This window comes from Ptychodera flava, chromosome 1, assembly GCF_041260155.1.
Source record: "Ptychodera flava strain L36383 chromosome 1, AS_Pfla_20210202, whole genome shotgun sequence".
NCBI classification, from domain to species: domain Eukaryota; kingdom Metazoa; phylum Hemichordata; class Enteropneusta; family Ptychoderidae; genus Ptychodera; species Ptychodera flava.
This window is the reverse complement of record NC_091928.1, coordinates 55787772-55814349: the sequence shown is the minus strand read 5'-3', so window position 1 is coordinate 55814349 and position 26578 is coordinate 55787772. Positions and strand designations below refer to the sequence as shown.

General features: G+C 37.5%; 2 protein-coding genes across 4 annotated transcripts; both read right to left on the bottom strand.

Annotated features, from left to right (window-relative positions):
* Positions 1 to 289: 289 nt before the first annotated feature.
* LOC139141694 (FGFR1 oncogene partner 2 homolog) lies at positions 290 to 14339 on the bottom strand. 3 transcript variants are annotated; one of them, XM_070711299.1, is made up of 5 exons: positions 14192 to 14324; positions 10320 to 10500; positions 3793 to 4047; positions 2706 to 3219; positions 290 to 2666 (listed from the first exon to the last, which is right to left on the bottom strand). In XM_070711299.1, exons 2-5 carry the CDS (start codon positions 10452 to 10454, stop codon positions 2617 to 2619), a joined length of 954 nt encoding a protein of 317 aa, XP_070567400.1. In that variant the 5' UTR covers positions 10455 to 10500; positions 14192 to 14324; the 3' UTR covers positions 290 to 2616. The 3 variants fall into 3 exon arrangements, with proteins under 3 accessions (XP_070567400.1, XP_070567391.1, XP_070567409.1); XM_070711290.1 differs by having other exon boundaries at positions 290 to 3219; positions 14192 to 14339; XM_070711308.1 differs by lacking the exons at positions 10320 to 10500; positions 14192 to 14324 and adding an exon at positions 6276 to 6431 and having other exon boundaries at positions 290 to 3219.
* Positions 14340 to 16646: 2307 nt separating this feature from the next.
* Positions 16647 to 23994, bottom strand: LOC139141679 (synapse differentiation-inducing gene protein 1-like). The gene is made up of 4 exons (XM_070711267.1): positions 23863 to 23994; positions 20279 to 20490; positions 19198 to 19335; positions 16647 to 18216 (listed from the first exon to the last, which is right to left on the bottom strand). Exons 1-4 carry the CDS (start codon positions 23879 to 23881, stop codon positions 18007 to 18009), a joined length of 579 nt encoding a protein of 192 aa, XP_070567368.1. The 5' UTR covers positions 23882 to 23994; the 3' UTR covers positions 16647 to 18006.
* Between the last annotated feature and the right edge of the window lie 2584 nt (positions 23995 to 26578).

Here is a 26578-nt window from a genome sequence, read left to right as displayed (position 1 = left end):
GGTCATTTTGAATCACAAATATCGCAAAAATGTTGGATGATTTGTTTCACAAGTACTAAACTTTGGATTGTGACCCATGATTTTTAGTGTTGATTTGGTAAGAGAATGGCTGAAAGTTTTATTCAGGAAAGTTTGAGCAAAAGTTTTACTCTTTCACTTTCAAGGCAATTACTAAGTTTTAAGTAATGGCAGACTAGAGTGTTGGTTGTGTGCGTGTGTATGTGTGTGTGTGTGTGTGTGTGTAAAAGGTGACAGAGTAGAGCAAAATGTCATACAGAACACATTAGTCATATCTTTATCCTTTTATTTCAGAACTCATAAATGAACAGACAGCCAGTAAACATTACATGTAAATTACACGATACTCTTTCATAAATGTTACGTTTTGCAAAATGGACCACCTTACTAAATCTGTTAGATATTTAAGTTATCATAAAACAGGAAAACAAGAACTCTGGGCTGCAAACTACCATTATAATGCAATAGAAAAACAAAAAGAACCAAATTTACATAAAAACAAAAGAGTTAGTTTGAGTGCAGTATTTGGTATTCCCTGAATTGTCCCCTGGGTAGATATGGGACACTCATTTAATAAAGCATAAATTTCAATAAATATTGACATTTGTAAGATATTTACAGCCAAATTCCCTATGCTTAAAAAATTTTTCACTACCTGGGAAATTAAAATTAAATTTCATAAAAAATGTTACCTTTTGTTTAACAAAGCATAATTGTTCATCTACGCCAACATCTCACAATCTGTGGTCATGATCTGAAACTTGTCCAGTGCTCCATCTTATGAACAAAAGAAGAACAATTCTGACACAGAGGGCGCTGTTTAACAAGCCAGCACTCAAAGGGTACCAGGGTACACTTCACCATGAACTCAATAATGAAAGTTTATCATGACACCAGTCACCATGTAACCTTTCAATACTAAGACTTACAAATCAACAAGTCACAGTATCTATGCCTCGGTGAAAATACTGGAAGAAAACATCAATATTATCAGCATTCACATCATTCTGTCAATGAACTGTTTCTATTGAGGCTATAAAATATTCATGTAGGGAAATGGTTGAGGAATATCATCATTATATTGTTACTTCGATACATCCAGGGTGTATTCAGGTCCATCCAGGGTGTATTTTGATACATCCAGGGTGTATTCAGGTCAATGGCATGGGACATTGGCTCTCATTTTGATCACGTTTGCATATTTTTTCTTCTGTACATTTGTATTTCAGTATTCTTCTCATAAAATCATTTCAAACTGCAATGTATTCGCCTTTCAAGTACACCTCACTGTCCGTAGTCTGTAATTTCACAGTTGATAACTGAATTCAAGTTCAGACTAGAGTTCATTATCACAGCAATAACACTGGGCATCACAGGCATATACAAGCAGCTTTGACTATTAGAACACTTGGCATTTCATGTGGATTTTGGGAATAACACATGAAATTGCACTTTACAAACTGAACATAAATAACATCCACAGTTACAGCTTGTGATTTAACAATCCGACAGTTAGAAAAATATTTGCCAAAGTCCCATTCCAATACTTTGATATACCACTAGAGGGAGTCCTGGCAGAGTTCCACTCCAATTTTTCAATCACGGTCACTCAACAAAAATTTGTGGAGCGACCATGCTTTGATGTAACATCGCATCCCATACAACCCAGACTGGAATATCCAGCATATGAAGGCTTTACAACACTGGCAGTTCTGCCCTGTATGTATCAAGCAATGAATCTTGTCTACTTGGAATCTTGAATAAATTACCAGTACATAATGTCCTGAATAAAGGTTTCAGTGAAGACTTTAATTTACATCTTAGTCGTATGAATAAACGCAAACTGCTTTACTACCAGTGCTACAAGTATTATGACCTTTGTGTGACCTTTGACTTTCCACCTTCATTATTGCCTTTGAGATTTGTGTTGGCATGGCTGTAGTTCCATTGAAGTCATCACTCTCATTTATACTGAAAATTTCGGCAAAAAGAATTGACAAAAGGGTCAATGACCACACAATGCACTGAACAAATTCATTGATGTCGCCATGGCAACAGCAGAGAATACAAATGAAATGCTACAAAACTAAGTACAAACCATGTGACTGTCAAATATTTACCATAAAGCAAAAGAAACAGACTTTCGGTAAAAAAATTGACAAAAACATCAATGACTACACATGGCACTGAACAGATTCATTGATGTCGCCATGGCAACACCATGCCCTTGAAAATGTGAAAAGCATGCTTGTTTCAGCTGAATTCTTGAAAAACAATTTTTAATTGAATGGATGCAAATATTTGAACACAGAGAATAAGAATTATGATGCAACTTCCTACACAGACAGCATAAACTGTTGTGACAACATTTTTAAAGACAGTAATGCACAAGATGAAAGTCTGCCACATTTGTACACAGTACAAATTTGCTAAATCTTGTCAAAAGTCACAGAGCTGTGTAAGTTCACTCAATCCTGACAGTGGCAAAATGATGAAACATACAATGCGCAAGGTCATAAAAATACAAATGAAATCAAATCATCTGTTCCATTATAAAGCTCTAAAACTCAACAAATTAAATAAAGAAAATAAATCAGATTACAGAGTTGACCTTTCTTCATTATCTCCAAGGTCATCATCATCATCATCATCATCATCATCATCATCATCATCATCATCATCATCATTCTTTTCTTCTCTGTTGTCTTTTTCTTCATCTTTCTTCTCATCATTGATTTCCACATCAATCTCTTCCTGAGAAACATTTGTAAGGTCACTGACCTCTTCTTCAGTTGCTGTATCATCTCTTGGTTTATCACCCCCTTGATCAGATATTTCCGTTGAAGCTGGAATTTCTTCTGGTTTGCCGCTGACCCCTGACCTTTGAACTTCCTTGGGAGTGTCATTGACCCCTGCCGTGCTATCCTTTTCACCCTGGTCTGTGTTACTGGCGTTTTGCTGAGGAATGTCACTTTTGTGCTGTTCAGCAGTTCCGTGTCTATCACAGCCTGTTGGCGTTTGTTTGTGTTTTTGTTTGTTAAAATGGTGACTTATTCCCAACACTTCTCTCAGTCCTTTGTTTTCAATCTGTAACCTAGTGATCAGTTCTGTTTCCTTGGCAACAGCTTCATCATCTATATCTATGGCATCCGCCATCACAACGGCCATTTCACATATTTTCTCTGTCATCCTCTGAAGTTCCTGCAAGTGCGACGTAACATCAAATGAATTGATTTGTTATTGCCTGTTCTATGAACAATTCTATCGCTACAGTAATCAAATTCCTAATGGTATCACCAGCATGTCTCAAACAAACAAAGGTCAGTGAACTTTCAGTTTGAGAATCCATTTCACATCTATTTGTTCACATTCTACATGTGCTTCCATGGCAACAAGCCATATATTTCATTCAACTTCAACCATGCCAACAGTAAGTATTTCATTTAACTGTATCCATGACAACAAGCAGTAAGTGTGCAATTGAACTGCATCTAGTACAAGCAATAAGTGTTTAATGGGTTAAACATGTAATTTGTATGGACCACAGAAAACCATGAGCAGAAATGTTGGTAGAAGTACGCGTATTCCTATGTATGTTTTTACCTATATATATTCATTTGTACCGGTTACCATGGCAAACATCAGTTTTCAGTAAAACACTAAGGTACTAAAAATGCAACATTGTATTCTATCTTTCCATTCAAATCAGCGCCTTCTTTTTTTCAATAACATCACTGAATGATAAAAAATACCAGGTGAACTTTACCGACTTACCTTGGAGTTATTTTGATGGACATTCAATGAACTCTTATCAAGTTTGTTTGCCAGGATTAACTTCAAGACTTGTTCCCTGTATTTACTCATGATCAATTCCAGCGCTGACTGGTGTTCTTCCAACGCCGTCCGTAACTCTTTATTTTCTTGCTGTAATTCCCGGATTTGCCGGTTTTCCTGTTGTATTCCCAGTACTAAGGCTGATCTTGGTCTGTGCCTGGCTGCTTCATTCATTTCAACCAGGTCTTCTTGGTACTGGAATGAAAATTGATACAAATATATATCATGGTCAAGGTCAGATGTCCTCCACAAACTCTGCCTGAAGAAAAACTGACTATTGTATGTGAAATGCTAATGTACAGGTATTGTCCACAGACAGCTATTCATAATCTGTGTACTGCCCTAAAGAGAAATTAAATTGTCCTGCTAGTAAAATAACCAACTGACAGTTACATATCCATGTATGATGGTTCACCCCCACTTTCAATTCAATGGGTCCATCCCATGTACTGAAAACAATAGAGATGTACCACAATCTGTTGATCAAAGGGTGAATCCTATGGACTACAAATCACACACTGACAGCTTCTATCATTGAATGTGTTGAGACCTGAGCCTGGTCCAGTGGACATCACTCTTTGGAAATGTCTGTATTTTAGCAGTCAGGATGGTTACCTCATGAATATTCATCTTCAAATCATTTGCAACCCACCAGTTGGTGTAGGGTGAGGGACAAGGTTTAGAGAGGTGTCCGGTGGGGAGATGTACAGGGGGTGACCATCATATAATACCAAATCCCTGACACGGTGTGAGGATGGTCATTCCATTCATTTACAATCTTGAAATATCTAATCTAATGGTAGGGTGTCAGGTAAGGGATAAAGTGTCAAGTGGCTAAATTACCAGGGGTGACTATCCTAGAACCATACTTTGCCACAAATCAAGCATGTCAGAGAATTGCCATAAATCAATCATACCCAGGGGGTGACTGTCCTAATGCCATACTTTGAAACAAATCAAGCAATGTCACTGACTTGTTACCATAACAATATTCCTTGAAATAAAATCAGAGAATTATTTCCTGTTCAATTGCCACTATGAGTATGGTTTCTAAGATGTTTGACATGGTCTTACAATGTAGATAATGCAGAGGAATTGCTATAATGAATAATAATAAACACATTGTATGCTGAAAATAATTTTCAACAAGATCATTTCATTTCTACAACAAAATCATTTATAATCAGCAAAGATATCTAGACAGGGTCAATGCCACTTTGGAAACTATACATAATTCTAAGAGATCAATATTTACAGATGAAAGACATCTGCTAAATGTTAACATGACAGTATACAATGTGTACATGATTTGACACAGTACAGTACCTGGTACATGTATATCCTCATGATGATTGATACCTGCAACAATTTACAGCGCCATCAAAACGGTGCAAGTGTGCCAATGCCAATGTTTTTAAATTTGCTTACACAATGATACTTTATAAATCAAGCAACTGATATGTCTGAAGAATATCATCTGATTTCTTCAACTTTACAGATAAATATGTACATGTAGACTGCACATTAGCCATGTCTGTCAATTGGTTCCAACTGTTCTCAAACTGGTAATTGATTAGTTGGCTAGCTTGAACCTGTCAATGTGGTGAAAGAGATCTCCATAGAAGAATTTTATAAGTACATGTACCAGCTATGAATATCTTGTTTTGAGGAGAGGTTTTGGTGGTCTGCTACAAATAGCAAATCCTGCACAAGGTCACAATCATACATGTTATAATAATGGAATGTATTCTGATAACAATAAGCTATTACACTGCATTCTACAGAGTGGATTTACTTGTCTATTGTGTCTCTGACTCTGCTTTGTTTTCTACTCAGAGTCATGCAAACACACAGTGCACACCGTTACAGCCAGAATAATTGAACCATTGATCAGCTATAGCATACAATACGTAACTGTCTTTTTAAAATATTCAACTGGCTCCACTGTATCCAAACTTTATCACATCTGGACACACACACGTACAGCAAACACACATCTTGCATACATACATTGTATTTCAGCGGCAGATGTTAGATATTTACTGCTCGATCCATGAACAGATTGTCTGTACCCTTTCAGTAGTAGTCCTGATATTCAAGATTTACATACAAAATGAATGTGTACATTACATTGCAGTGGTATGTGATGGCACATCTGCTTTATAACACCTCTCATTATCTGCTGTTTGATATTTCAGACATACTGTATATGAATAGAAATTATCACAACAGAGACACAGCTACATTCCCTCACAGCATTAGAGTTAATTTCATGGTCATGATTGCCGTACATTCAATTGCAGGGTAGGCTATTATTCTATCCAGAAGAACGGAAATCACTGCCAATGCTTGTTCAAATAGAAATCACTTCATCTCTTTTTAAACACAGAGCTGTGAAAACACATTGTGCAGCAAATACTCACAGAGCCCAGCCCTTGTGTTTCCATGTCTGATGATATGGTTCCGTTTAAATCTGAAAACTGATTTGCCTGGGCCATGGCTACGTTGATTTCAATCCGTCATTTTCCGCAGTGAGTGATAGCTAATGCTTCACACTTGAACTCAGTCACAATGAAAGGATCAATTATTACGGTTTGAGTGGCGTAATCTACTAGCTGTTTATGCATTGCACAGTGAAACAATGGCAAGGTAAGGCAGCCACAATGCTTTCACAGTCATCAATACCTATATTCAGCCACACAGTGTCGTATCTTCTGACATCTATTGTTCTATGATTGCAGTACCGGTATGTTCACAGTTCCTATACTTTATAACTGTCAACTCTGCTTTGATATTGTACAGAACATGAAAGGATTCTGCAAAACTTCAAATCTCGTAGAATGTGAAATTGACAGAATCCAGATATTGGATAACATTCCAATGGAATAAATTGCAAACCAAGAAAGTTAGTTACGGTATCAGTTTCATTGTGTCACACTGTCAATCACATTATATTTGTCACTGTTAATTGAACTAGAACTTGACAAGTTATTGAGTTTGTATGAAGTTTTCTACCCCTTTTGCAACTGGACTTTGGCACATCTCCATGGCTTTCAGTTGGACAGGTGGACCAAAATACATGATAATGGGGGTGGAAGGGTTAATCTTGATCAATTTGATAGAATGTTTATCAAAAGGCGACAGCATTTCAAGAACTAATGTCACTGCTTTGCTGGAACAGATCAAATTCTACAAAAACCGAAAAGGGTACACACACTGACAAAGGCTGAGTAGTTTAACACATGATAAAACATATGGAAACTTTCAAATCAAATTCAGCAAACTTCATGAATATAAAAAAATATACATACACTGGAAGAGATGTGCATCATTGCATAGGTTTCGTTATACCGGTACATGGACTATCGTCATTTATTTTATTATAAATAATTCTCACATCACTAATTTAACAGTGAATGCAGAGTCTAAAAAATTTCAATACAAGATTTTTTAATGTTTCTATTGAAATGAATTGTCACTGTAACTGCCAATGTCACTGTTTTCTTTCATCTTTATCAATGTTACATGTATACCTACGGTATACTAGCAAGATTTCAACATTAACATTGAATGAAATGACTATGTATGACATAACTGCCAGCCAAACCTAACAATTACTGTATGCTGATGATTGCACTTTGTACAAGGAAGTGCTGTACATCATTCTAATATAGATAACGGATCCGGATGTTGTGTCACTTTTTTATCTCTTCTATCTGCATGCCAGTGTCAGAAAATTATTGTTTTTCTGGTAACAACATTTGTACAGTGACCCATGAACAATATTTTTGATTATGAGCGAGAATACAATAGCTTTGAGTTTCATTGAGGAAATTTCAGCAAAAGTTTATAACCTTTGACATCAAGGCACACATCACCTTAAAGTGATCACAAAGACATACCGATCATTGCATCTGGAAAGTGATAATTTCATTGTACAGAGCAATAGAAGTAATGGCATTGTCACATCAGACACAGTACAGAGATCAGCTGATGTAGCATTGTCACATCAGACACAGTACAGAGATCAGCTGATGTAGCATTGTCACATCAGACACAGTACCAGTACAGAGATCAGCTGATGTAGCATTGTCACATCAGACACAGTACCAGTACAGAGATCACCTGATGTAGCATTGTCACATCAGACACAGTACCAGTACAGAGATCAGCTGATGTAGTATTGTCACATCAGACACAGTACCAGTACAGAGATCAGCTGATGTAGTATTGTCACATCAGACACAGTACCAGTACAGAGATCAGCTGATGTAGTATTGTCACATCAGACACAGTACAGAGATCAGCTGATGTAGTATTGTCACATCAGACACAGTACAGAGATCAGCTGATGTAGTATTGTCACATCAGACACAGTACAGAGATCAGCTGATGTAGTATTGTCAGACGATCAATACTACAGTTAGAATTGCATCCACTCTGCCAGTATAAACCTGATTTCTCTTTTACTGTGTATTGATCTGAAGTGACATAATATCACATAACATTCTCAACTACAAAACAGACGCTTTGCTCTCACATACAAACCACACAGTCAATCTCAGCCAGTCTGAGAAATCCATGGTAAAATTTACTCTATCAACCTAACTCAAGTCTTGTGATGATAGAGGTACTGTCTGATGGCAAATTCATGGAAATGATATGGTAAAATCAAAGCAGAATCTTGAAGTCACCAATATTGAACCAAATGACAATCACTTGACAACTTCAGGGTACACACTGTACTTAGTATGTCTATGTTACATTGATACACACTGTGCAAGTTCCATATAACACTGCAAATATTCTGATCACATGCCAGTACAAATCATAGTACTATACCTGTAAAGTATGAATATAGGTACATTTTGTGCATTCGTAACTTATTTAACAATCACCTGCCTATGCCTTGGGATTTTTATTGAACTCAAGTTAGCTGGGCTGTTTTTGATAATGTCTTTGTGTCAGCCTTGTATAAGTATAAGCATTATGAATAATTTCCTTAAGTCACACCAGATTGGCAAGTCAGTGACACACCAAGTTGGCTGTGAGGGCACTATCCCCATTAGTATAATGATGTTAGTAACAATTACAAAACACAGGTACAGCGAACAGAGACGCTACAGGCACACATGTGGCACAAACATTTATAATAACATGTATTCTATAGAATCTGTATATCATAGCTGACAACAACTGTGCACAGCAAATATGTCTGTGAAAGTTAATCTGAGACATGGCCTTGGGGAAGATACAGATGAGTTAATGTATATTAGACAGATTTCAATTATGAATTTTCCTCCAAGCACACGACTCCCCCATTCCATTGTATTATTTACAGTGGTTGTTTATCCCTGGGCATTATTCTCACATCTCCAGTCCTACTTTCATATTTTCTTTTGTACTCAAAAGTAAATATCTGATAAAGACATGACAGAGTACCACTTTTATTGACATCAAGCTATAAATGATGTTACTTGGACTGTATCGTGACGGAGTGATCAATTTTCATCACAGATGTAAATTCAACTGACTATTGTGAATATTAGACTTGGGTAGCTTGTGAATACACTGCCCAGTTGAAAGCTGCAGGCATGGATTATACAATGCTTTTCAAGATGGTAAAGTTGTCCCAGATATTCTGATGATAACAGATAGATGCTCACAAAAGAACATTCAACTCTTGCTGGTAAACTTTTCATGCATTTGCTTTGGAATATATCTTTTTGTAAATATATGTTTGCCATATGAATTATATCATTCAAAAGTTGTTGAAGTGATTGAAAACTCATAAATTATGTTCTGTTGTATCTGCATATTCTTCACAAAATGTACAAAGTTTAAAATCAGCACTGTTCCCCAGCTGAAGGAACTTTTGTGTTGGAATAATCCTATGTAAAAATTTGAATTTGAAATTTCTTCATTGAAGAGGTAACTCCAAGAATACCAGTATATTGAATTTGTCTCTCCTTATTCTATTTCTTTCACACCACTTTCTTACTGCTGTTGCAACCTTGTTATGTCTTAAAGGTTTCTGAATTTATTTGTATGTAATTTTACAAACAACTGCTCCTAGCTGTGATAAAAAGCGTAATTACATACTTGTAATACTACAATATTTTCCTTTGTTGTTTTTTTTCAATTGGTTGATGTGAGATTTTAATTCATAATAGCTATAGACTTTTGACCACAGTTAAGTTTATGTGGTCCAGATCCAAATTTTCCAGCTATCTCCATGGTAACGACTTTTGACATACAAGATATGTAACAGAAGGAATGCTGTGATTTGTCAAAGCAATCCTCAATGTCTGTATTGAACAGACTACGGTATGCAGTCATTTTATGCTGAGTTGGTTATCAAGAATGAACTGGAAGTCACACTGACCAGACATGATTTACACAGCAAAAGTTATCATTGGAAGGTGAAGAGTTACCATTGCATACAAATGTAAGTCAAGTCTTCATACCTGTTTCATAGCATCAATGCGTTTGTTCAGAGTCTGGCTTTGAGCGATGAGAGCATCAGCAGCACCATCGTGCTCAGCAAGACGATCTACTAACTTCTTGGCATCTGCCATCACTTGCTCTATGGTCAGGGTCATAATACAGATGCTATACTTGATGGACAGGCTGACAGAAACAAATCACCTACAAATAAAATGAAATCAGTGAAATCATACTTTTCTTTCAAGACAATTGCAGTTTCAGCATGTGAATTTCTGTACCTGTCTGCAAAAATCAGCAGGGTGGACTTTGTAAAAGGTATTTCTGTGAAACTGGTACCTAGATACAGTGTAAATTCTACGTGGCTTTGCTAGTCATGTTACCAGGCTTTCCCTTACAACCATACATGTACCTGTATGTGGGGACATTGCATATGGTGCTTGGGTTCCAAAATCATTTACCTATGAACTAAACTTAGCACCCAGTAGTTCCTGAATTCTATTCTTTTACCATTTTCACCTTTTTGAACTTCATTTTGGGGGCTATCATTTTCATTTGAACGACAGGAGCTCTTCATCCCATGATGCATTTCCACACCAAATATCAAAACAATATACACAGCTGTTTGGGAGAAGAAGCGATGGCGGGTACACAGAGAAAGTTTTTCCTACATATTGGATAATCTCCTGTTTTCACATATATGTGACAAAATAATGGGAGCTAAAATCATTGTAAAAAGAATGGTAAAGGTAATGAATGTGATGGGTACGGTTTAACATCTAAAATGTAAAATGTAACATTTTCAATTGGGGAAAATGTTTATCTATGTTTGACTCCAGAATCTGTTTACAGGGTTGTAGTGAAAGCTTTATGCCAAACAAAGAGTTTGATATTAAGGGCTAGGTGTACAGACAGTACATTGATACCCTTGGATGAAACATGTCTGTAGGCTTCAGCAATCATGTTGCATATGTAGAACTTTGAAAATGTCATAGCTTTTTGCAATATCAGTAGTGCTACATTTTAATGATTGTATAAGTCTATATACACAGGTACGAACAAATGCACCAGCCAACACTCTTGAACCCAAATTTTTTTTATGGCTGGGCTAGCAGTTTGTATGACTGGACTAGTAGTTTTTAAATCTAAGCTACTGTTTGTACTGTTTGGCTGGAAGTTTTCATGGTTGGACTAGTACTAGTTTGTATGGCCAGGCTGGTAGTTTATGGTTGGACTACTCGGACTAGTACTTTTGTGTGGCTGGGCTAATTTTCATGGCTTAGTTAGTTACATTTTGCTTCTACAAGACCATAGGGCATGAGAATTAGTGATTTAATTTGGCTACTAGTCCGTGAGCTAGCTGACCTGAAATGGTTTGCTCATCTCTGATTTTGGAAAGGACGCAGTCTTTATACAAAATTATTGTAACAAAGTAAAGTTTTACATCTATACAACCTGTAGTGACTCAGTCAATATTTTATTTATCTATTTATTTATTTATTTGAATCAGGCTCTAGGCCCACAGAAAAAATACCATAAAATAAAGAAAAATAACAGATACACACAAAAATCATCTATACAGAAAAAAAAACCTAAGCTTCAGTATAAAATAGTTCTCCAGTGCCTGCACTGTAGTGAGTCAATAATCTACCAAGATTAGGATAAAAGTTTTCAATATTCCTTGAAGAGGAGGAAGCTTCTTCTCTGCTCTGACCATCCTTTGACCCAAAGTGAGCTGATCTATTTGATAGACATTTGCCGTTGGGGGAGTTACTTTTCCTCCATTTAGTGTCACAAAGAATGGAAATTCTTATTAAAAGTACAATCAGGGTAAGAAACATTTGTATGGTCCTTGGTCGAGTGGCATTGGTGGCTATACCTTCACTACAGCACTATAAGCTCATGGTTTTGCCTAGAGTTGTGGCAATGATATGAATAGTCTGCATGGCAAAATCTCTTGGTTACAATACCCAGGTACAATACCCAGGTTACAATACCCAGGTACAGCAGATGGTAACTGGTCGTTTTGGCACCAAGTCGTTTCGGCCCAAGTCGTTTCGGCCTCTCGATTTCACCGCAACCCAAGACGTTTCGGCATCCATGTTTCGATTTTTTTTCAAACTATAATAGTAATTGACTGATCCGTCATAATCAGAAGCGTGACCTTTGCGTTCTGACCAGTACTTTTATGTGCATTTTGTGTGACTTTTGCCGTGCTGTTTCGTCACCGCTTTCAAACTTTTGCCGTGTCGGCGGCTATTGATATCGATAAACTTGTGTCACAGATTTGAAAATGATATGAAGTTTTTCTTACGGTCTCTTACATGTTCTCACAAAGATTAAAGCATGTACGTGAATGTTAGTCGACACTATACTTTTAAGTGCTTTGATTTGCAACATTACGCTCCAGCACTAGTTCCCACAGGTAGCCTTTAGCGGTGCCGAAACGTCTTGGGTCGCGGTGCCGAAACGACTTGGGGCCTGAAATTGGGAGGCCGAAACGTCTTGGGCCAAAACGACTTGGTGCCGAAACGTCCAGAAACCCAGCAGATAGGCTGGCTCCTGGCACTGCTCCGATCAGTAGCATCTGAGCCCCTAGGCTGAGCGGGGTCCAGACACTTCGCACCAAAACCAGTTCGCCCCACATAACTTCGTCCCAAAACCATTTTGTACCAAAACCACCTCGTCCCAAGTACTACTTCGCCCAACCTCACTTCGCCCCATGTACCACATCGTACTAAAAACCACTTCGCCCAAAGTATAGTACCGTCAACTTGTCCTGAAACAACGATGTTACGACGTATCATAAGGTTGTTTTTACCTACAACTTGGAAGCATTAATCTATAGGACATTTTGGCTACCACGAACCATTTATTGTTGCATGAAAACATAATTTATAAACGATAGAATAAGAAAAAAGAAACACGCAAATGCTACAACTCGGGTGCCGTGCGCGGAATTGCACGATGTCAATTTCGCGAAATGCGTACACTTTCAAGATTTCAGTCCCAGGATGACAGGAAGGTGGTTATTTTCAGCTTTACCAGTTAGCGATAAGTTTCGGGCAAAGTGGTTTAGGGGACATGATTTTTGGGGCGAAGTGGTTTTGGTACGACGTTGTTTTGGTGCGAAGTGGTTTTGGTGCGAAATGGTATGGACGAGATGGTATGGTGCAAAGTGGTTTTGGTGCGAAGTGTCTAGGAACCGGCTAGAGCCATGTGACACTGAAGTAGGGTGGAGCTAAATTTTCAAACCTTTCACAGAGTCTCGTTGTCGAGGAACCATGCCTTGTACTTTGTCATGGAACACCGAACATCCCTTTTCTGTTTTTTACCACGGTGTAACCTCCCCTTTTTGCGAAAAAAGACTACGCTTTGATGTCTAATGATTCCTCAATATTTACCTGTACTCTAATTCGCAGATCAACTATCTAAATGGAAGCTTCGGTTCTGTCAATACTATGTTATTGACATTTTATCAGCAGAGACATTACTAATTTCGAAGTAGATATTTAAATAAATAATTTGTCACCGGTGTAATTTAAGAACGAACACACAGTACAGTACAGTAGTACTATATTCCACTCCGACCCCGGTGACTCGTCGACTGGCTTTTCTTGGCAGTAGTTATTGGTGAGCCAAGGCGTTCACCCCACGATCTGCACAATAGCCCATCACTTTAAGCGACAGTCTGATGAAATTTATTCCTTCAAATTATTCTGCTTTGATATTTATATGTCTACAGACTTGGAGCAAGTCTGGGTACATACATGTGTACTATACTACAAAGTGCTACAAGTACGACTACAACTACAAGATAATTGTGGAGAAACTTTACAGATAAAGTTTGTCTCTACAGTAATCCAATGCGTTTCCTCCTTCGATGATTTCTTACCTGAATATATTGTGCGTTTTGCTGACCTATAATTCACCAGATCTTCAGAAAACTAGAATTCTAATTTAGGTTACTTTCGTCTTCGTGTTGCAGTGCTTCGCCCTTCTGTGTTTACTAATTTTCAAAATGGCGACATTGGTCGACCGGTCACCAATGTCAACGTTGAGGGCGTACGAATATTAGTACTGTTAAGTTTTAGTCGCCACAATTTCCTGTGGTCATATGAAACGTCTATTTGACAATGGCAGCGATGAAAAGTAAACAATACAAATATCGAGGCATAATAGAAATTGGATATATTTCTCATGATACATTCAAACTTGCTCTCGTTGAAGGCAAGCGACTCTGTGGGCTTATTAAATTGGGGTATAGATAGAAATAATTTCGTGAAAATTTTTGAGAGGTGTAATATTATTATTATTATTATTCTTTATTTCAGGCCATAAACCCATACAGTAAAATGTACAAAAATACAACATCAAATCTAAGAAATAAAGCTAGAAAAAACTTAATAAAGAATACTCTTACAATGTTTCCAGAAACTGGACTGAAAATAAGAGTCGGAATTAACACAGCTGCGAATAACAGGGTTTTCGCTTTTCCACAACCGTTCACAAAATGCAAACAACAATTTACGGTGAAGCGAGGTAAAATTCAGAATATTTCTGCTAACATAAATTCAGCTCGTGTTCCATGTACAACAGTAAATTATTTTACCGCAAACACTTCATTTCCTGGGTCCCTCATCATCCAATGTTTAATTATCATCATCACCACCACACCACCACCGCCACCACCACCACCACCACCACCACCACCACCACCATCATCATCATCATCATCATCATCATCACCGTCGTCGTCGTCGTCGTTATCGTCGTCGTCGTCGTCGTTATCATCATCATCATCGTCGTCGTCATCATCATCGTCGTCGTCGGCGTCGGCATCGGCGTCATCGTCGTCGTTATCGCCGTCGTCATCATCATCGTGTCAAGATTTCAGTTCGTCGTACTTTTAACAGGTATGGTACCCAAGAAAGTGTTAGTCATGATATCAAGGCTAGGGAAAGATTCTTGACAACACTGTCATCGTCATCGTCATTGTCATCGTCGTATTCATTGTATCACAGTAGGTAAAGAAAAATAACTTAAACTGCATTCCTTGATTTTTTAATCCTTTAATCAAGTGATCATCAAGAGTTTGAATTGAAATACGATTGTACACATTATGTTCATTAAACGTTTTCACAGCAATATTCCTGTAAAGTGAGCGAAGTTTGACAAAGAAAATAGAAAAATGTATTGTAAAATTGCTTGTAAATTCTCATCTCAGTACCTACAACATGATCATGGTACATTCTTTCTTCAAAAATTACATCCTTTCAATGTAGTGCAATAAATTTTAAAATTACAGTCAAACTTAAAAAATTTCCACAGCCAAGATGTAAACATAAACCGTACATCTACCCTTAGATATCTGAAAATAATTTTGAAGTGTGATAAGTATTGAACGTTCAGCAATAAACTTCCTCGGAAATGTCATAATTCAGAAACGCAAAGCCTCAGTGCAAAGTGGTATATCTAGATGAATTTCAGCTTCTGTTTTACCATTTAGGGACCGTTCAGTTTTTACGGCCGGGGGGCGGCAAAATCCACGGGGGGGTCATCATAATTTTGGAATCCGCGAAGGGGGGTCATCACTTTTTCACTGGTAGGAAAGGGGGGTCACCACATTTTCAAAAACATAATACCTACAATAAAGTTCACTTTATGCCATGGCCATGATCGACCCTCTTTACCGGCGGCCCACTACAATAAATATACTTTATGTATTACCCATGACCCTCTTAACGGGCAGACGCCTTTGGCGGCCCACTCCAATTAGGGTTACTTCATGCAATGGCCATGATCGACCCTCTTTACCGGCGGGCCACTACAATAAATTGACTTTATTGTAATACCCCATGACCATCTTAACGGCCGGACGCCTTCAGCGGCCCTGTTCAGTAAAGTTTACTTCGTGCAATGGCCATGATCGACCCTCTTTTTACCAGCGGGCCACCTTTGGTTGCCCACTAGAATAAAGTTGACTTTACGTAATGGCCCATGACCCTCTTAACCGGAGGGCTGCCTTTGGCGAACCACTCCAATAAAGTTTACTTTATACAATGTCCATGGACATAAGTTGTCTATGGAAATGAAGTTCAAAATTGCCTTACAGTCGTCCTAATTAACAGACGTTTGCATGGATGTGGCTGAGAAGTTTGTGCACTGGCATCTCTGCTACACGAATAAAGTGCGCCGCGTACCGGAGTTCAAATCCAAACCGTGCGGGTAAATTTGACATATGGGTTTTTTGTTATTTTTCAGCCGGGGGAGGGGGGTTCATCAAAATTTTTCGTCTGACAAAGGGGGGTCATCATTTTTTCGCGAAAAATGCAGGGGGGTCTATATTTTTTTGAACACCGGCGACAAGATTTTGCCGGCCCCCCCAGGCCGTAGAAACTGAACGGTCCCTTAACCCACATATTTTGGTACCACCCTTTTGGTTTCGACAGGGTAGGTCGAACTGTAAACAGAGTAATGGAGTGAAATGGGTTAAATAACTACTAATAACCCGTATGTTCACATCAACAGATACCGCTACGTCATATGAAAACACATACATTTCAAATATATCACAGACTTCTTCTTGCCGCAGCGACTAGTCTTCTTTCAGACGCGTCACGTTTCACGACAGGGCGATTTGATCATTGGATATCTTCAGGAAATTACTGTTTATGACGACTTTTAAAGATCGTGAACTCGTCTTTTACAGTTGTAACGAGTGTCGTTTATCACGAAGCGACATTGATTAGTACGTCGCTGATCTATATGTAGTCGTAAAGTATCGTTCTTATCGACGCCAGGAAGGATTAATGCCGTTCTTTTTCTCATCTGTCCCATTTTTCCAGCTTGATGACATTTCTCAAAGTGGTAAATTTAGCTAGTTTTTATTTCAATCATGAAATTCAGCTTCTTTGTACTGGATCTTACTATTATTGAAGAAACTTACAGGCAAACCCGCATGCTGCTGGACTCTAAGGCATTACGTCTTTCATGGTGCTCTGTAATTTTATAATTCCTGTTGCCCCTTCCCAAAGAATTAACTGCAAACTGAATATGTTCTGTGGTAGCACAGCTGCAACTGACGCATAGCTTATTCATTTTAAATTTTTCCTGAGCCGTAAGTGAGATGCTTAAAAATAGAATTACAATTTGCACGGGTGGGCTACAAGTCTTTCGATAGAGCAGAAATGTCGTCAAAACACGATTGGAACTAAATTGGGATAATTGGATGGTGAAGTAAGGTCGTTTTAACCTGCAAATGTAAGCTCATCTGCTTTTCGTTTTAAGTTACGCACTTGTTTTTGTGAGTAATTTGTAATATTGCAACATTCAGCTATATAACACCTCACACTTTTGAAAAAAATTAAAAATATGAAGATCCAATTATCCCAAATTAGTTCCAATCGTGTTGTCAAACTGATCTTGCTTGAGATGTCTTAATCATTCTTAAAAACTTGAACATTTACCGTTCGAAATGGCAAAATAAAATTCCAACTTTTGGATGTAAAGATTGACAGTAAGCTCATTAGAAATAGAAGAGCAAAACGAAGAAAATTCTCTGTAAATGAATGTCGATCTATTCTCCAAGACCAATTAGTGCGTCACATACCCTTCATATATTCACTTGTTTTCACGTGATATTATATTAATTGTCGAAATGAAAACGAGGCTTCGAGGCAGGCCAAACGGGATAACCATGAACGCTGTCTATGTGAAAGTAAATTTGTTATCAAAATCTGAGATCTCCCCTGAATCTTCCCCAACTCTCATCCGCTCCGTGACTGCTACAGCTATCACTATGACGATGATGACGTAGATGGAGATACCCAATCCGAGGGCGATTAACGACAGCTGTCTTGCTGAGTGTGATGATTGCCTTGCCCCTTCCATGTTCCGTTGCCAGGTCTTCTTGTGAACCTGAAGTACAAAAATAAGAAAATAAAACAACAAATAAACGAATGTATGCAGGTAAACCTTATATAGCGTTACTAAGTAATCTATTTAGCTGTGTTCTTGATTTGAGCTAAGATAGTCTTGTAGCAACCGAGAGTTTTTGAGAAATTGTGTGAAATTCAGAATGGCAGTCATGTCGTATCTGTCGCTATGAGAGACGTCACCTTCCTCATTAAGTCATGTGTAGTTCATAGAAATCCTTGATCTTCTATTAAAGTGGCTAGACTTCTTGTGAATTTTAGTGAAGTAGGCAGTAACTTGGTGAGTGAGTGAGGAAATATGTTAGGGCGTGATCGAGTGATGAAATAAGTAGCCAGTGGGATATTGTGAGTGAAGTGGTGAGTGGATGGGTGAGTGGATATAAAGGTGCGAACAAGTGAGTAAAAGTAAGTAAAAGAGGGGATATTTAGGAAGTACAAAGACAGGTAGGTGGGCAGGGGTGTGTTTAAAAGGGGTGGTCGTCGGAACTGCTCAAAAGTTGCTAGGGACCCCTGCGACCGATGTAAATACTGTATCTAGGGTACGTTGGCGATTGATGAAAGTTAAAACATGCTTGTTAACAATGAATATCGTAAACTTTATATGTTGCAGCTATGTTGAAGTGATGCATATAAATATCATGCATGAAATACATTGTTTGTAAACAAGAAAGTCGCACACGCGCAGTTCCGACGACCACACCCCTTTAAATGAGTGAGTGAGTGAGTGTATGAGTAGCGAGTCTCAGAGTAAGTAAGTAAGTAAGTAAGTAAGTAAGTAAGTAAGTAAGTAAGTAAGTAAGTAAGTAAATAAGTAAGTAAGTAAGTAAGTAAGTAAATAAGTAAGTAAGTAAGTAAGTTAGTAAGTAAGAGAAGGGGTGAGTGAATTAGACAACTAATTAATACGATAAATTAGATACTCTGTTATCAATTTAGTATTGAATGTACACTTGGAACGGTGACTTACATCTCGGGCTTTCAAGATTGCGAATATACCGAGAGGCCAAAAACAACAAATGGTGACGAAGATGGCCAGGGCCATGTGATCTTCTGGTACTGGTTCAGTAAACCGTACGATGCTGTGATTGGATGGTGCCATGGTAACCTTGCACAATAAAAAAAGAAATACATAATGCAGTAAGAAGCTGCTGCAGTGATAATGAACAGTATGTTTTTAAGATTTAGAGTTCATTTCACGGTAAACCGAAAACTACATAAATTGATTCGACTGGCTGTGACTCTAACTCTTGACGTTTTCTGCACACGATTTTTTCTTGACATTTCAGTCTTTGCATTCAGTTCTCACATTGAACACAGCAGGTACGAGATCAAGCACTCCGTGCACGTTGGAATTCACGATAAGCCTAAGATTGACATGCGCATCACAGTGCGCGACGAAAGTACTTCAATAAAATCAAAGTAGAGATGGAACCACCTCTTCCAAAAGTAGGTGAAATTCATTCTCTCTGGAAACTGTTTTTGTCAATTCTGCAGTATTGTAGAAGTCAGCCATCATGAAACTCCCTAAAACAGTAGTCAACAGAATAAAAATAGAAACAGAAAGAATTGAAAGATAATGTTTGCAATTTACTGGCGACTATGAGTAAACATTCGGACTGACGAATTTCAAACTCACAATGTCATGCACCGAAAATTTCTATTGAACTCGCGAAGACTTTGAAACAAAGATTTTGACTTTTTTCTTGAAATAAAAACCGCCTAAAGACTGATTGTGTCTTTTTAATTAAGACTACATTTACTTGTTGCACAAATGAATAAAATAAAACAATATAATGGATAATTAATTTAACACTGGTTTATAATACTTATTTAATGTTAGCCCAAAGATATATTGATCGATTAATGAGCCAATTAAAATGCCGTTAAATCTAGCCACATCTCATAAATCGGTTAATCGACCGACCGTTTGACGACGCGATTACAATAAATGAAACATTAAATTTTCATGTCAAGGTATCCTTGGCGTTTATTACTTAAAAGAGCGTCCTGACATCCGGGTTTTTCAAAAAAGAAATTATTGTATTTACCAAAGGGACATTACTGCCTTGGCGATTGCTGTTATCGTCATGATAGTGCGTGGTTATAACCACATCCTCCGGTTTATGCAATGCTGATTTGGGCATGACTGGTACTGTAGAGCTTGTATCTTCATGATACAACGCCGTGACCATCTCACCAGGCTGGGTCTGTACTGTGTTCGCAGGAAGGTTATGTAAATCCTCTGCCAGTATACTGTAACCTGTGAGAGAGAGAGAGAGAGAGAGAGAGAGAGAGAGAGAGAGAGAGAGAGAGAGAGAGAGAGAGAGAGAGAGAGAATATTAAAAGTTTCAGAGGTAACATTACCAACAACGTAGTCGATATCTGTCATTAGACTTATGTCAATTAATGTACAAGATAAACCATACCTATGTTATAGATAAACTGTAAACCTTTTTCGAACATATGACGTATATGTGGACGTTAAAGTCAACAACAACAACAACAACAATAATAACAACAACAACAATAATAACAACAACAACAACAACAACAACATATATTTGCCTTCACAGCAAAACTTTCGTCATTATCACTTGCCACATTTTGTCAACTATACAAAACTTATTATCTGATAATATCAGGGCGATGTCTTGCTTTATATTGGCCTCGCTCCGTCTTCGGTAAGTCCCATTTCTTCTACAGCGAGTTTACAGAATACCTTCATCAGAATTTTACTTTGCTGTGACCCTGTCGGGCCAAATGTTTCCTATAACCCGATGTTGCCATGGTAGCCGCATTGCGCAATTACACAGATGGGTAGCGATTTCTCATTAGAGACTGAATGTGAGCAGACTATTAGCTAACTTAATGTGAACATTAATTTTTCATGGGTCAAAATTTGAGTAATTTTCCTCTCTCGCAACGAAGCCTTCAAACTATTTCTCCATATTTGTGATTGGTTTTATGCTGTAAGTCTGACTGTTTATATTTGCCAATACATTCCATGCCAATATGCCCTATGGCTGACGAGTTCCCTCTGACGTCACGGCTGACACGAACGCTATAAGCAATGCGTCCTAATTTCCGGGGCGTCTAACAGTGCTCGTAATGGATTATTATTGTTTTTTATACTGCCTATGTCTTTACGTGCTGTAGACGTGGACAGGAGCTTTTGTTCCATTACCAGCACACACACACTCTTTGAGATTGTCCCTTGGCGTTCTCGTTTTAGAACACATATGTCGAAATATAATCGTAATGATATATTACTCGCAAATTGATATTCATGTGATTTTGGCCAGAAACACGCAGCTCCCTTCTCAGGATATTAACCCTATTTTTAAACCAAAGGAAGCGAGATAATGGAAAAGTATGGAGTTAACAGCAATCGTGTTTACATGTTATGGAACAGTTTGCCGTGATAACGTAGCGTTATATGAAAGTATTGTAAATGCAAATACAACCCAGACATATACGTCATCATTTGAGCTATACATTTTATGCTTAAACTAACAAAATAAAAGGCTCTAATCGAGTAAGTAAACTCACAGAAATCTATATTATCGTTACATCAGAAGTTTCATGTTTGACTTCAGTTTGCCTTGTTCAAGATGAGATGCGAGAGAATGAGAGAAAGCGAACATTTAATTGAGTTAAAACTCGAATTGCAAACATAGTCATGTGACATGTTAGTCAGGTTTATTACATTGTACGATAGTATTGTCAAGTTGAAAAAGTTTACCCTGACATAATATATGAACATCAAAAGCATATTTATCGTTATTTTTTCCATGATGCACTGAGCTCTCACGTGACGCAATATGATGTAGATAAAAACTCCCTTTTGCATTGTCTTCAACTGAACAGCAAAACATACAGCGCGCGATTGTAAATACTGCCTGCCAACTTGGCACGCAGATGCTTGTCAACTTAGTATCAATATCAAGATGTATTGTGAAGGAAATGCAAAGGAGAACCAGTAACAGTACATATTGCTTTAGTTCCCCCCCTCCGAGCTCATTGTAAACTCTAAAATTTGTATATCAAATCACGGAACATTTCTATTGGAACACAGTGAGAAACATATATTTCGTTGTCATGGGTTACATGATAAAATTTAAATAAATGGGAAGAAACAGTTTCTGATTTACTGATTTCTGTCTCAGTCGGATCAACCACAGAGACGAGGATTCATCCGATATAAATTTACGTACAAGTATACAATATTTACTCAGCATCTTGTAACTACCAAACATATATATAGTGTGTTCAACAATATCAACTCAGCAAGTTATAGGCAAACGTGACCTTCACGTTCTGAAGGTTAAACATATCATTTCGCCGCAGTTAGATTTCTACGCAGACAAGTCGCTGCCTTCAACCGATAATTTTGTCTATTTATCTTGAACAGTCAGTCATGTTGTCCATGACTTTCAAAACTTGCTGAAAGGGATGTAGAAAAACTCACGTAGCTTCAACCTCGTTCACAGATAAAAAGAGTAAAAAAAGACGCGGCAAAATGTCTGATGTCTTCCAGAGATGTATGTTAATGAGCTGAGCAGTGTCGCATGACAAATTTGAACACAGAGGGGCTAAACTGTTCCCTCACCACATAAACAACCAAGATCATGATCTATTTAAAGAAACCTACTTCAGTTTTTCTTGAGAAGGTAAAATGGTGAGAAGTTTGATTTTTCCCTTTGAAAATGTAGCTAAATTTAACTTTGGTCGACCGCAGCGAATCATAGTTAAGCCCGAGGCTATCTCCAAGTAACGATTAGATTATGAAGACAAGATAAGATACTCAAAACAGCAAATCGTCATGTTTTGAGTGCAATTGATAATGAATCCAAAGTCTCTCTATATATATATATATATATATATATATATATATATATATATATATATATATATATATATATATATATATAATATATATATATCTCCTTATTGAGTAAATTAAATGGAAAGAGTGCGGAATGCGTTGAGTCACAAGAAAAGCAACTCCTTTGCTCTTACATGTATGGATGCATAAGATGACGAATTCGGGTAACCATGAATATTTCGCTAGATTCTGAGCTCACTTTAAGAGCCACACTGTCACATGAACACTTTCACGACAGTAACTGAACTTGCTATCAATAAATTTTCACACGTGCAGATTGAACATATTTTCAAATCCTGCCTCTCTATCTGTTCTCTCCCCGCAATCGTACTCAGCTGTTTACAGTTTATACGAAGGGTACGAGAAGTTATTTCTATGGATCCGGACATGTACAGATATTTTTAAAAAAAGAACAACGTCACAACTTATGACAATTACTTTGACATTGATAGCGTTGTTGGTTAGCATCCATAATAACTGTCTGAGATCACGGCATTGTGTTTAGTAAGGTAACCCTCGCTGATTGATTGATTACAGAGAAATCTATTAACACAGTTAGCATAGGAGCGGAAACTGTTTGTCAGAGATGCGGTGTGTATTAGCCGATCGCTGACACACTCTAAAAAACGACAGACGATGCGATGCCTGTATACTCTACAGGGAAAATGGAATATTCGGACAAGACTCATGGCACTATGTCATCTATGTATCCTTCAAATTCTGTATTCAAGTATTCATAAAGCTTACCTCCTTTTTTCTGATCCATCTCGCCAGTTGTTTCACAACAGTTGCCGTTCTTACACGTGGGTGTATGTATAAAATTATGTTTTAATACAATGGCGTTGTAATGAAACCAGACTCGATCGCCGGCAAACAGGGTCATCAGCGGTCACGTGACTACCAGCAGTACACGTCATTGCGTTAGAGGGTCGATGGTCGACTTTTATCGATAAACATCGTACAGAAATTTAATATTCAGAGCATCGAAGCAATACATAGTTTTTCCTACTAATCTAAAGTCTTGTAGCTACTAGAGGCCGTATATGTATGTATGTATGTATGTATGTATGTATGTATGTATGTATGTATGTATGTATGTATGTATGTATGTATGTATGTATGTATGTATGTATGTATGTATGTATGTATGTATGTATGTATGTATGTATGTATGTATGTATGTATGTATGTATGTATGTATGTATGTATGTATGTATGTATGTATGTATGTATGTATGTATGTATGTAGGCCCTATGTATGTATGTATGTATGTATGTATGTATGTATGTATGTATGTATGTATGTATGTATGTATGTATGTATGTTCTTTGAATGTCTGTATATTTTATTACAATCGTTATCTGTAAGCATGTATACATTAAAACATAATAAAATGCTAATGCTAAGTCTAAGGGCATGCCATCAACCTGTGTTCTTTTCTGTATAGTTTAACATATCATAATTGCGCTTCCCGGAACGAGTCGTCGACAGTGTTGCCATGGTTACACCAAAGAGCTTTGACAGAGGTTAACAGCAATCTTCGGTGTTCCAGATCTTCTTCAAATTCCAAATACGGAAAACATCATATCATAACAGTCATGAATGCACCCTTGGCAATCACTATAGAAACGCCATGATGAGTGAGGTAAATCAGGGTGTAATTACTAATTTCATGGTGTATGTATTTGATTGGCCAATCATGTTATGGTTTAATTTCACAGCTTTTATGCCTCCTAACAAATGATAGAAACAACCAGTCGCTTTAAAAATAGAGTGGATGTAAGATCTGTCTTTTCTATAACGACTCAAAGTCTCTGTATATACAGTTACAAGGAACAACTCAAGATTGAAGATAAAAATCTCAATATATTCAGTTAAAACGGACAAGTACAGGTTGAAGGTAAAAGTTATGTAGAAGAGAAACTTAACATAGCAACACATTCTGTCGAGTTCAAATTTAGAAATAAATCGATGGACTAATGATCCCATCTGTCTGCGACATCATTCTTCAGATGACCTTCATTTTAGATGTTACTGTAGATTGCCAAACAATGAGTCGAAACGTTCTTTAGATTTTCTCTGATGCCTCTACGATCAAAATCAACAAATTAAAAACAAACCTGAGGCATCTATGATTTTGAAGAAATTAAATTCTCCACTGAAAATTCGGCAAAATATCTACTTATGTTTGAATAAGAAAAAGTACAGTAAGAATATCGTACAGCTTCATTTTCGATGTGCATAGTAAAGCACCTTGATTAGTCACCAAGACGGTCGGCTCAACTGTAACTTAATTTGCCGTTTTCATTACATCTGATAATCCTAACCTGAATGAGTTCAAAGTTATCGACGCGTTAATGACGTGTTAAGAACTCTGTCACATTGACTTTAGAATCATGACAGAGCAGCGTGCTATCGCTGAACAAAGAGACTGGCTAACTTGACTGTAAATGACTTTGAAAAGGATATTACAGCAAGTTACTCAGACCAATCATCTAAGGCTTACGATATCTCCTGGTAATGGACTTCATGGATTCAATCTCGCTCTAATTGTCTTCAAACGGGTCTTGTTAATACGCAGCGAATTTTCATTTCGTATGGAATAGTTGGTATTATTAAAGAAAGGAACGTTACTTTAATGATGTCATAATTAAAAATTAAGAACGAAGTTTCTTTCTTTAAGGCCGGCCGTGAGTTTGTCACATTTTTCTGTCAGCAATCCATATCCTGTTTAGGATTGCGTATCCAATATATTTCAGAACTGAGCTAGCGACAAATCCGATATATTCTAACGAATTGCATGATTCTAAATATACTTCAGCTTTCAATCCTCCCTATGGGAGAAAGATTTACAACGTCTCCAATCGTTTCAATCCATCGGTTTATGATGCGTAATCACTTATCTGGAAATAAGAGCTGATACGATTATGGCCATCCATAGGCTACAACGCCCACGTCGTCATAGGAAACATACGAATCACATTTAGGTAGTTTTCCTGCTGAAATCCTGCGATGCTTGGAAACCAATTTATAAACCGGCACTAGTGTGCCATATAGACTGAAGCTTATACTGAACAAATGAAGATGAATAATGATGATGGTAGTGGCGGTGATGATGATGATGATGATGATGATGATGATGATGATGATGATGATGATGATGATGATGATGATTTTGATCATTTGTTATCATTTCTGCTAGAAAAGCACACTACATAAGTTTCCGTGCTCTGTTCATGTACAGACATCTGAAATTTGAGAAAATTACCGAGGAATGACACAAACAAACAAACAAACATATTAAAGCCAATAGAGGAGATAGGAATGCAGTTGCAACTCAGTATAAAACCTCTATTTTATACATCTCCTCGGTATCAACGGCAACTAATTGTCAGAAAGACATAAGATTCTGTTCAATCTTTCTGTAGGGCAGCTTTAGACCTTTTCCTTTTAAAATACTGA